The sequence below is a fragment of the Piliocolobus tephrosceles genome, chromosome 9 (assembly GCF_002776525.5).
Source record: "Piliocolobus tephrosceles isolate RC106 chromosome 9, ASM277652v3, whole genome shotgun sequence".
NCBI classification, from domain to species: Eukaryota; Metazoa; Chordata; class Mammalia; order Primates; family Cercopithecidae; genus Piliocolobus; species Piliocolobus tephrosceles.
Window position 1 is genome coordinate 1,377,349 of NC_045442.1, and position 11,764 is coordinate 1,389,112.

The following is an 11,764-nucleotide window of genomic DNA, read 5'->3' on the forward strand; positions in this document are numbered from 1 at the left end:
GTGCCCAGCCCCAGCCCACCCGGGCGACTGGCGGCTTCCACATCCTCGGGAGTGTCCTCATCACGTGAGCACGTGGCGTGACACGCTGAGGGCTGCAGGCTCCAGGACGTCCCCAGATGCCTCCGTCACTCACCCCAACACAACAGTGCTGCCGGCCCTGTACACAGGCAGGACCTGGTAGACGCTCCCCCAGAGCCACTTCCATGTCTCCAAACACACCTTTAACATTAGAGCCTAAAGAGTGAACACAGTGCAGACGCCATCCACACTCTCGTCACCTCAGTCCGAGCGGAGGCAGCAACCACGACTGAGGCACTCGACCTTCCTAAAAGCCGGGCTGGAGACAGCGCTCAGAGCTCCACAGAGGAGGAGCTCGGAAACGGCCAGATCTGAGCCCATGGCAGCACCAGCCAGACCTGGCAGGGCGGGACTTGGGGCTCCAGAGCCTCTGAGCCCAGTTCCTGGTTCCCACCGGGCTCTGAGATTCCCAAGTGTCCCAATTAATGGCCCCGAGCAAAGGAAGGCGGAACTCGACAGCCACTTTCAGGTCTGCATGGGGACAGCCTGCCTGTTCCGCCCCCTCTTCCCCTAGGGCCCCCACAAGTATTTCACTGGAGTGCGCTCACATCAGAAGGACCCGCCCAGGAAACAGCGGGGACACCCTGGCAGGGGCAGTGGGGCACAGAGTGGCATGTGCAGAGATGCCCACCCTCCTCTGCCTGGACCCCATTCCCAGATGGAGGCCACCTCCCTGGAGGCTGTCCCTCTGTGAGCCCCACAGCTCAGAGTGACCTGCCCTCTCCTGCCCCAAGCAGCCCTCTCAGCCATCCCAATCTGGTCAAAGCCTTCCTTCCAAATACCACTCCAGCCCTGGACAGAGCGGCTGTACATGTGATGCTTCACGCTGTGGCAGGCCCGGGTCTGGATTTCTGTAACTTCTGAATCAGACCCAACAAGTCCACGGAAACACCCCAGTACCGGCCTCTTCCCTCAGATCAGGCCCCCACCAAGCACGGCCATCCAGGAGCTGCGCGGGGCCCTCTGCCGTGATCCACCTGCCCCACACCTCCACACTCTGAGGATAGGCACTCCTCAGTGGCGCTGGCCAGAGCAGGGCTTCTGGGAGCAGTGCGGGCGACAGGGACGGACGTGACCACGCCTACGTGCAGACATTCTCACAACACTGCCCCACAGGTCGATCTGGGTGCTTACTTCAAAACATGAGGAATCGTTAATATTTCAAACCAAAGAAGTCCCACCCCCACCCCCAACCCGAGTGATCTAAACTCTCTCCTCAGCAACTCTAGAGACTGATAAAAACAGGAAGTAAACGGGGGATGAAAGTTTGTGAGCAGAGAGAACACGGCTGTTCTCAAAGGCTGAATCCGTAACAATCCAAAGAGCACGGCCTGCTGCATCCCAAATGCCAGGGCCAGAGGGAGAGGGGCACACAGAGCTGGGAAACAGAGAACTGCCAGGTTTATTCCAAAAGTCTAAAAATCAAGGACAGACTCGAAATGATGCTGTCTAAGGTGAGCAGGTGTTCAAGACGTGGTTTCCTGAGGTGGCAGAAGTAGCTCCTGTACCCTGCGGCCAGGGCCAGAACCACAGTCGTATTTAACCCTCCCTGCCTGGAGACAGACGATCCTGCCCCTTATAAGCTCTGGCAAACAGGTCATAATTCTCCCAGGGAAAGTGCACTGAAATCTTGAGTCACAGACAGCAATGCAAAAAAAAAGGCTGCTGAGACACCTCCAGCCACGCCCACGGCTGCACAGGGGAAGGGAGGGCACCTGCAGAAGACGCTGAACCAAAGGCCGCCCCCATCCTCTGTGCCCAGCACACAGGGAGGAAGACAGCTGCCTCCGAAATGAGGACGCCCCAACCTCCTTGAGAGCTGGCACTCAGCTCTGGCTGGAGCAGCAGAGCAGGGCCCCACCTACTGCAGGCTGGCATCCTGGCTGTGCGCTTCTCCCTGGGAGTGGGAACCCACACAGAGGTGGCACTTACGGCCGTGAGTCTAGATGAGGTTCCAGGAAGGGAGAAGGGTGGCCAGCCTGAGCCCAGGGCCGCCAACACCAAGAGGTACAGAAACCTGAACCCTGGGACCCTGCTGGTAGGGATGTGACGTGGTACAGCCACCGTGGACTGCCCGACAGGCCCTCGAGGGTTAAATACAAACTCACCACGTCACCCAGCAATGCCATGACTATACACACCCAACACCACTGAGAACGCATGTTCGCCTAGAGATGTCTGCACAGATGCGCACAGCAGCACTCTTCACCAGAACCGCAAGGTGGGAACGGGCCAGACATCCACAGCTGATGAACACAGAAACAAAATCTGGTGTATCTACACAATGGAATATTATTCAGCCATAAACATGAATAAAGAGACTTGGCACTGTGGTTCATGCCTGTAAGCCCAGCACTTTGGGAGGCCAAGGCCAGGGGATCACTTGAGGCTAGGACTTTGAGACCAGCCTAGGCAGCACAGTGAGACCCCATCTCCTCAAAACGTCAAAAAAAAATTAGCTGGGCATAGTGGTGCATGCCTGTAGTCCCCATTATTCAGGAGGCTAAGGCAGGAGGATCACTTGAAGCCAGGAGGTCAAGGCTACAGTGAGCTGTGATCACACCACTGTATTCCAGTCTGGGTGACAGAGCAAGACCCTGTGGAAGGAAGGAAGGAAAGAAGGAAGGAAGGAAGGAAGGAAGGAAGGAAGGAAGGAAGGAAGGACGGACTGATGCATGCTGCAACATGGACACTTTTAACATATGCTCAGTGAAAGCAGCCAGATCAAAGGGCAGTGTCTGATTCCATGTACGTGAAACACAGGGGACAGGCAAATCCACAGAGATGAAAACTGACTGCAGGAGGTGGGGGAACTGGGGGACATGCGGCTTGGGTGCTAATGCAGCTTCTTTTTGAGGTAATAAAAATGTTCTAAAATCACCTGTGGTGACAGTCGCACACCCTGTGGATATACTGAAAACCAGTGAACTATACACCTCATATGGGTGAAAGGGCCAGGTGTGACAGCTCACACCTGTGATTCCAGCACTCCCGGAGGCAGAGGTGAGAGCGTTGCTTGAGCCCAGGAGTTTGAGCCCAGTCTGGGCAACACAGCAAGACCCCATCTCTACAAAAATAAAAAATAAAAAAATCACCTGGGTGTGGTAGCGTGCACCTGTGGTCCCAGCTACTTGGAAGGCTGAGGTGAGAGGATGGCTTCAGATCACTTCAGCCCAGGAGTTCAAGGCTGCAGTGAGCCACCACACTCCACCCTGGGCGACAGAATGAGTCCCTGCCTCAAAACTAAAAAGAAAAGGAAAAGAAATGGGTGAGGGACATGGTGGGTGCATTCTGTCCCAGCACAGTCATTACCAACTGAAACGTCCCTGAAGAAAAAGGAGGATCCACAGAGGGAGCAAAAGTTCAGGCCAGTCACCGCCAGCTGGGCACCACCCGCACCCAGCCCTGGGCCCTGCTGTGCAGGAGTGCTGGGGCAGAGGCCTGGAGAAGGACACGGAGGGGAGACCTCCCCCACCCCACTCGAGGGCTGCCATGGAAGAGAGTCAGGGTGTCCTGCAGTGGCTGGAGGGAACATGGAGTTCAGAGTTTTCAAGGTGGGAGAGAGGGCAGTACCTTTGATGTTGCCGGGAACCACATGGCAAAGAGGGCAATGCTGATGCTACCAGAGAGAGATGCCAGCCTGCACTGCTGACCATCACCGACTCCATACCCACAGCAGCTCCGCCACCTCCACACTCTTCCAGGGCAAATCAACACCTGCTGACTGCAAGGCCCTCAGGTCCCTGCCAGCGAGCACTTGCCGAGCCCACTCTCACAGCCGTTCTGCAACCCCGGGTCTGGGCAGAGGGACAGGGCTGCCCGGGAGCTGACTAAGCAAAAAGGCAAACCAGCTCAGAACCGACTTAGCTGTGAACAAGGAGCAGGAAGGGCCGCCAGGCAGATACGCGCCAGTGGGCTGTGCTCTCAGAACCAAGAAGCAGCCTGACCATGCAAGGGTGGGACGCAGTTATGACGCCACAGCTGGCAAGAATCTCACCTCCTCAATTCCCTTCTCATAAAAATGGAAGGAACCAAAAGCCAGAAACCTCACTTGTCAAAAAACCAGCCACATCAAAGCAAAACAATTAAATACGGACCCCGGTCACTTCTTTCCAAGCAAACGAGTAGTGACAGCAGGAGTCCAATTCAGGAATTAAAGACCAGCTGCAGGGCTCACTGAGGGCGGTATGGCAGTCCATACAATAAGCCTGGGAAAGTCCCAGGCACCCCAGCCACCTGGCCAGAGACAGGGATGCCCATGACAGTTTGGGGAGGGAGGACTGGGCTGAGGAGGCCTTTTCACAGGTTGACTAGGTCAAAACTACTTCCATAATACTACAAAATGACTCCTTTCTTTCTCCTTGTCGCCTAGGGAAGAATGGCCAACACCTGAGGGGTGCCTGTGCTGTGGGATGATGTCATCGTGCTGCCAGCTAGTGCAGCCAGCTACGTGTTCTCATGCAGTCTCAGCTCCCAATATGGGAAACACTGGTAGTTATAACCAACATAAACAAGAACTCTTTCGGGTCCTCCATAATTTCTAGGAACGTGAGGGATGAGGGCTTGGGGACCGGTACACTGTAAGGCATTTACCGCAACACTGTCTGCTCAGGGTCAGAAGCAACCCCAGTGGGGACAGCCCCGCAGCCCACAGCACAGCCACTCTGGGGCCACAAGGATGGAGTAACCACGAGCAAACAGGGGCTGCCGAGCAAGACTCTGTGTGGATCCCAGGATGCTACACACCAAAGCTGAAGTTTATGCACACAGCGTTTTGAGAGGGGTTACCTCTGTACCAGGGACAGTGGCTCACACCTGTAATCCCAGCACTTTGGGAAGCCAAGGCAGGCGGACTGCTTGGGCCTAGGAGTTCGAGACCAGCCTGGATAACATGGCAAAACCTGGTCTCTACAAAAATTAGGCATGGTGGCACACGCCTGTGGTCCCAGCTACTCAGGATGCTGAGGTTCACCTGAGTCAGGGAGGTCGAGGCTGCAGTGAGTTATGACTGCACCACTACAGCACTCTAGCCTGGGTGACAGAATGAGACCTTGTCTTGAAAAAAAAAAAAAAAAAAAGAGGGGGAGGAGGAGGGGCCTTATGAGGGGAGACTTTCAAAACTGCAAAAGCAAAAGCAAACCACCTGTCACTTAAGCACAAAAGGAAAACAGAGTCCGTCACAGGCTGGGACATCTGCTTCAGAATCAAACACCTTCCTCCTCGGAACCGTGACCAGCTCCAGCACTAGTCACAGACGAGCTTGGCTTCCAACATGATGAGACTGGGCAAGAAAGATTCCTTCACAGCCTGAGCACTGCCTGAAGAGTGTGTTCGTCAGCACGGGACGGGCTGCACAAAGGCAAACAGAATCACAAAGCAGGTCCCCCGAAACCCAGGACAAACCAAGCAACCAAAACCTCCTTCACTCATGAATTCCCTTCCACTGGCCAGGTTTCTGGCCCACAAGTACCACACCCCAAAGCTCAACCAAGGAAGGGGGCCTGGGAATGTGAGTGCCTGGCTGGTTTACACTGAAGGAGGCTGGGTCTGGCCCCCGGGGACTGACCTGCACACATTAAGAAATCTTTGGACACAGACAGATACGTTTCCACTCAGCCCTGAAATCACAATGCACCTTTCAGAATTAACCTATGTGCTGTTGACCAAAACAAATGTTCCTTCTAAACATAATCATAATGCAAAATTCCACATAGCCTTTAAGAAAAATGAAAATTCAGAGAAACTATGTTGCTAAACAAAAGTGAATTAAGTTACCCAATTTAATATCAACAGAGATAAATATGTGTATACAATTGAAACACAACAAAAATGATAGAACTCAGAATCAAAGATTACTGGAAAGAATGTCTGCACAGAAAAACTCTTTTCCCATTGAGACTAAAATGCCCCACCATGCTTAATGCTCCTGACATTTCTGAGGCTTTGAAGCCGCAGCTAACGGATCTGAATCATCTGAACAAACCATGCTACAGTGACATGTTACTGGAAAGCCTAGAATAGAACGCCAAATATACAGACACACACCCATGCCAGGCACTTTTGCAGAAAATGATCAAACATAAACCTAGATGAAGTTGTCCATAACAAAGTGTGAGGGAAAGCAGTTCGTCCCCAGCAGGTCAGTATATTACATAGGCACCTGGAAGTTAAAATAAGAAAAACAGAAAAACAGCGCCTTTTGTTAATAAAAACCAAACCTAGCCTGTGCATGAACTGAGCTTCATCAAACACTTCACCCATGCTTGCTGCCAGCAAAGACACAAGACCTCCTCCTGAAATGGAAACCATGCGTGCATCAGTGGCACACATCCGTCATAAAGCTGGTGCAGCGCCCCACTGTTCACCTAGGGAGGGAGGGAGCGTCCGTGGCTCCACGGCCTCCATCTGGGCCACTTGGAGCCGCACTCTGCTTTATTTGGGTTGGCAGCACGAGTACCAACAGCAGGGTGGCACCGTGGCTGAAACACCGAACTAGGTCAGCCTGGCCTGCCTCTTGGGAGCTCCCAGTGCGCCCTGAGCCTCAGCTCCCTGGTCTCTCCAGAGACGGGGGCGCCCCAGGATCCTGGGTGGGACTGAGGCTTGGGTGGAAGGAGACCTAGAAGGTAAAGGCCATAGGCAATCAGCATCCCCTTTCTGCCCCTGAAGAGCTTCTCAGCATCTTTTTCTTCAATAAATAAGAAATATAAAGTCCTACAGGGCTTTCAACAGACTTCCCTTATTTAAGAACTAAAGAGACATTAAGTGGCAGGGTTAAATGAGGGCACCCTAACCTCTGGCCTTGCCGGGACAGACGGACAGTGAGGCCGGCATCCAGGCATACAGGAGCTGGGGCTGACAGCCAGAGAGGAGGGCCTAGGCTCAAAGGACAGGGACCGGGGTGGGAGTCAAGGGTTAGGGTTTGGGAAGCAGGCTGAAGGCCCAGGCTTTAAGATCAGGATTCAGGATTGAGGGGCAGGAGCTTTTTGGAGAAAGAGGCCAAGGATGGGATCTAGGAACCAGAGTTAGGGGCAGGGTTCAGAATTGGGTTTGGGGCCTGACTCTGGAACCAGGGTTCCAGGTTCAGGGGTTGAGGACAGGGGTTCAGAGCTATAAGCTGGAGCCTGAGCTTGAAATTCGGGGTTCAGAGTCAGGCTAGATTGGCTTTAGGGGCAAGGACCACAGTATGAAGGTTGGGATTCTAGGGCTAGAATTCAGGGTTTGGGGAACAGGGACAGGAGGCTGGGGCCACAGCCCAGCGTCAGAAGTTCCTGGGTTAGTGTTTGTGGTTATGTTTCAGGGCTGGGGTCCAGGGCTCAGGGACGAGACAGAGGTTTGAGAGCAGGTTCTGTAACCAGGGTTCTGCAGTCAGGATTTGTGATTCCAGTGACCATGGATCTGGGGTTCAGGGCCAGGGTTGGGGATGGGCATTCCAGGGCCAGGGTTCTGAGGATTCGGAAATCAGGGCTGGGGCAGGGTTTGGTGCGCACAGACCCGGTTTCTGGGGTTTGGGTTCCAAGGACTGTTAACAGGGATTCTGACGGGGTTTTAATATTGGAGTTTCGAGGTCAGGACTTGGAAACAGGAGTTCAGAGGCAGGGTCCCAGGGTCAAGGGTCAGCTGCTGGAGGATGGGGTTCGGGGTTCAGGGCCCAGGTCTTCAGGTCTCGGGCTTGGGGATCAAGGGGTCTGGGCTCCCAGCCTCGGGAATCAGGACAAGAGTCTGGGGTCTTGGGTACAAGGATCAGAGTTTGAGGCCTCGGGGTCTGGAGGTTCAAGGTCCAGGGTCCAGGGCTTGGAGTTTGGGACCTCGGGGTCAGAGTCGGGGGTCCCGGGCTCGGGGTCGGGGCCTGCCGCCGGCGCGGGGCACTTACGTCGTCGAAGAGCGAGCCCACGTTGGCCGTGACCAGCAGCACCGCGGTGCCCGGAGCGGCCGCCTTCCCCGCCATGGTGCCCGGGCGGCGCGGGCGCAGGGCTGGGCGGCGGCGGCGGCCGCTTCCTCCGGGACCGGCCGGCCGGGGTCTTCGCGGGGCCGCGGGGCGTCAGCTGCGCCGGGGGGCGGCCCCGGGGCGCATCGCGGGCTCGGCGGGTCGGCCGGGCCTGGCCGGGGCTCCGGCCTCGCGCTCGCTCGCTCGCTCGCTGCTCCGCGGCCCCGCGCCCGTCGCTCGCCGCCGCGCCTCACAGTGGCCCGCGCGCAGCCATTAGATCCGCTGGGAAAGTTCCCGCAGCCGCCGCCGACTCAGGCTGAGGGCAAGTCCCGCCCCTCGGAGCCGAGCCCGGGGCGGGGCCTGCGCGGGGCGGAGCCTGATTCTGGGTGGAGCCGAACCTGGGGCGGGACCCGCGCGGGGTGGAGCTAGGCCCGGGGCGGGGCCTTTGCGAGGGGGCGGAGCCTCGGGGGCGGGGCCTGAGCTGGGCTTAGGCCTGAACAGAGTGGGGCGGGGCCTGTGGGAGGGGCGTGGCCTGTGCGGAACTTGGGGCCCTTGTGGAGGCGGGGCCTGCTTCGGGGCGGGGCCTACGCGGGGTGCTCCTGCGTCCGGCGGCCTGGTACTGGCCGCTCCTCGACTGCGCTCCTGTCAGTAAGGCCCGCAAGAACGCCGCGCCCCCGCTCCGCCCCCCGCGCCGCGGCTGCGCACAGACTCCGCCCTTCGCACTTCTATGACGTCACGGTCCTGCTCCGGCCTCACCTCTTAAAGGGGCCATGTGTTCCCGGCGCCGGCGGCGGGTGCGCTCTCTTGCGGTTCCCAGGGAACCGTCCCGCCCCCACGAGTGCGTGGCCGCAGTGGTCCAGCCGCGTACCGGGCGTGCAGGGGAGGGAAGCCCACCGGGGCGGCGGCACTCGCACCTGCAGGGGCCGGGCCACGCGCGCCCGGCTCTCCGCGCAGACAGAGCATGGATTGTGCAGCTTCCCGGCGCGCCCACCCGCCTCCCGAGCCGCGACTTCACTCACGAGGAGCGGCTGCGGCCCAGAGAAGACAGAGGGGAGGCGGCGTCAGGCCGGGAGTCCGCGTGGCGCACCCTGACGTCCCGGAGGGCTCCGGCCCGGGCCAGGCTGGGTCTCAGCGCGGGGCGTGCAGGGAACCCTCGCAGGGACGAAGGGGGCTCGGCGGGGACAGAGGCTGATGAGGGCCCAGGAGCGCAGAGCCGGCTCGGCGAGGGGCCCGGGGCAGCGATGCTGATCCTGGCCGCGGAGGTGCCAGGGCACGGGCTGGACCCTGGGTCTGAGGCCGCGGGGACACCGCCGCTCTGAATAGGACAAGCTTGTAGACGGAGGAGGAGAACCACATTTTTTCATCTTAAGCTTCTAGTAGCTACATTTTTTAAAGGTAACAAGTAATGGCCAAAATTAACAATACGTTTTACTAAACGCAATAGATAAATACATCATTCAACATGTAACCAGTATTTAACAACCTCAGTGAGATTCCTTCCCAGGAAGGCTTTGCACGGGCACCTGCCTCTTGGCGGCAGCTCACAAGGCCGCTTCCACTGATCTGCAGCCCTGTGTGGCCGGTGGCCACCATACGGAGCAGGCACTCCAGAGGGTTTTGTGGACACAGATTTAGGGGTGGCCAGGGCCTGGCAATGGGCTCTAGCGAGGCCAGCCTCTAGCTTCTGAGTAAACCGCCAAGGCAATGCCCAGTGACATCAAAAGGGGCTTGTTCTGTTCTAGGATGACACCCGCTGCCAGGGCAGGGTGGGAGGGAAGGTGCTGCAGGCTCGGGCCTCAGGCCTGCACAGAGGCCGCATCACCGGCTTGTGTTAATACCTCCAGGGCTCCTCCTGACAGCGACACTGAGCCTGACTCCAGCAAAATCCATTTGATGTATAAACCAATGTCTGCTTTATTCAGGAGTTGCCTGCTACAGACTGAATTCTGCCACACACACACCTCCCCCAAATTTATGGGTTGAAGCCCTAACCCCCAGTGTGACTGTATTTGGAGGTGGGCTAGCGGGGGTAACTAATGTTAAGTCGTGCAACAGGGCTGGTGTTTAATAGAAATAGCTCAGTGCTCTCCCCACTCTTACATGTGCAAAAGAAGCAGCAGTGTGAGTGAACAGTGGGAAGTTTCACCCCAACCAGCCACAAACTCCGCACCAGAAACCCAACACTGCTGGAACTTGATCTTGGACTTCCAGCCTGCAGAACTGTAAGAAGTAAAAGTCTTGTTTCAGCCTCCCAGCCTGTGATATTTCGCTACAGCAGCCAAAGCTGACTGACATCGTCTCTTATTTTTCTTTTCAACAAAATCAGCACATGCCAAGGGTACCCTTAGTAGAAACCAAATGTGGGGGTGTCACTGATCCCTGGACCGTGCTTTCTGAGAAGGGGCATTGCCTCCTCACCTCTCCCCACAGGCTGTGCCCTCACACCCCGCTGAGGTGGCATTCCCCCATCCCGTGTGCCCTCCCTGCTCCCTCCTCCTCTCCTCACCAGCCAGCTCCTGCCATGCCTGGACGTTGGCCTCTGTCCTTCTTCCAGGCAGCCACCTCCTCTTTCCCATGCACCCCTCACCTACCACAGGTTCAGCCGCTCACAATTCTCCTGCCTCCTGTATCCCGTGCTCATTACCAGAGCCTCCAGAACCCAAGGGGGTGTGGCCTGGACCTTCCACTTCTACATCCACTGCCCTGGTCATAGCCTGGATGTTCTCATCAGCAATGACCGCACCAAGCCTGAATCCAGGCGCCTTGCCCTCCCCACCACCTCCTCTCCCTTCGGTTTCACTTCTGTGGAGCCTCATGGAAACCTGCAGCCCATGCTGCTCCCATGCCTTCATTAGCCATCCCCCAGCAGCCACACATGTGCACACCCACACAGAAACACATGGACATGCACGCACTTGCACGCACACACACATCGCACTCGTGCACGCACGAACGTGCACACGTGCACACACGACCACGCATGTGCACACCTCTTTTTCCTGCCTTACTCTGCTTCTCTCTGAGGGTAAGTCACTTTGTGCACCTCCCCTCTCCCTGCCCCCTGCACTCACCCAGCTGGCCACCAGGACTGATTTACTTGCTTACAGTGAACCTGCACCTAAATTAGAGAAAACTAAATTGCGGGGGAAACTAGAGAACACCTTATTCCCACGCCCCTGGCGTCTCCCAGGTCTCAAGCACACCCACACTGAGCACTGGGCCTCCTGGCTCTGCGCATGTGCACTCCACCACTCCAAGAGGCCACTGCAGCCTTCCCCTTCTCTAACCACCAACCACCCTCCCTGGAGGACATGTTTGCCCTTTATTGAGGAAGGATTTGCAGTCTGGGATTTTCCCACTGTCAACCTAAATAACAGAGAGAGGCTCTCTAAAAGAAAATGAGATTTACTCGGGAACATTCATTGCAATAGCATATGTGTGCCATCGTAAATTGGGTGTGGGTCAAGGAACGTAAAGGAAGACAAAGATTTTCAAAGGAAGCAGGAGGATTGCATCATTGTTTTGAATCAATGATCCTTGGCTACAGGGATCGCCAGGAAGGATGGTGCCAGTCTGAGGCTGGACAGGCAGCTGCTGGGCAGATGTCCTCCCAGAAGTGTTTGTGTGTATAAGTTGTGGTGATCTTTGTGCGCGGCTATGATTTTTGCAGTCTTTTGTGATCATTCTTGCTATCAAGCATGTCTGCATGAGAACCCTCCCTTCATGCCCCTCCACGGTCTCATGTATATGTCAGGGTTTTTA

General features: G+C 56.6%; 1 protein-coding gene across 1 annotated transcript in view; it reads right to left on the reverse strand.

Moving 5' to 3' along the window:
* The window catches only part of INPP5A (inositol polyphosphate-5-phosphatase A), a 229,944-nt gene extending 221,606 nt beyond the window's left edge, over positions 1-8,338 (reverse strand). The window contains exon 1 of the mRNA XM_023185783.2: positions 7,949-8,338. Coding sequence (XP_023041551.1) covers positions 7,949-8,023 — 75 coding nt within the window. The 5' untranslated portion in view covers positions 8,024-8,338. The remainder of the gene's footprint in view (positions 1-7,948) is intronic.
* Between the last annotated feature and the right edge of the window lie 3,426 nt (positions 8,339-11,764).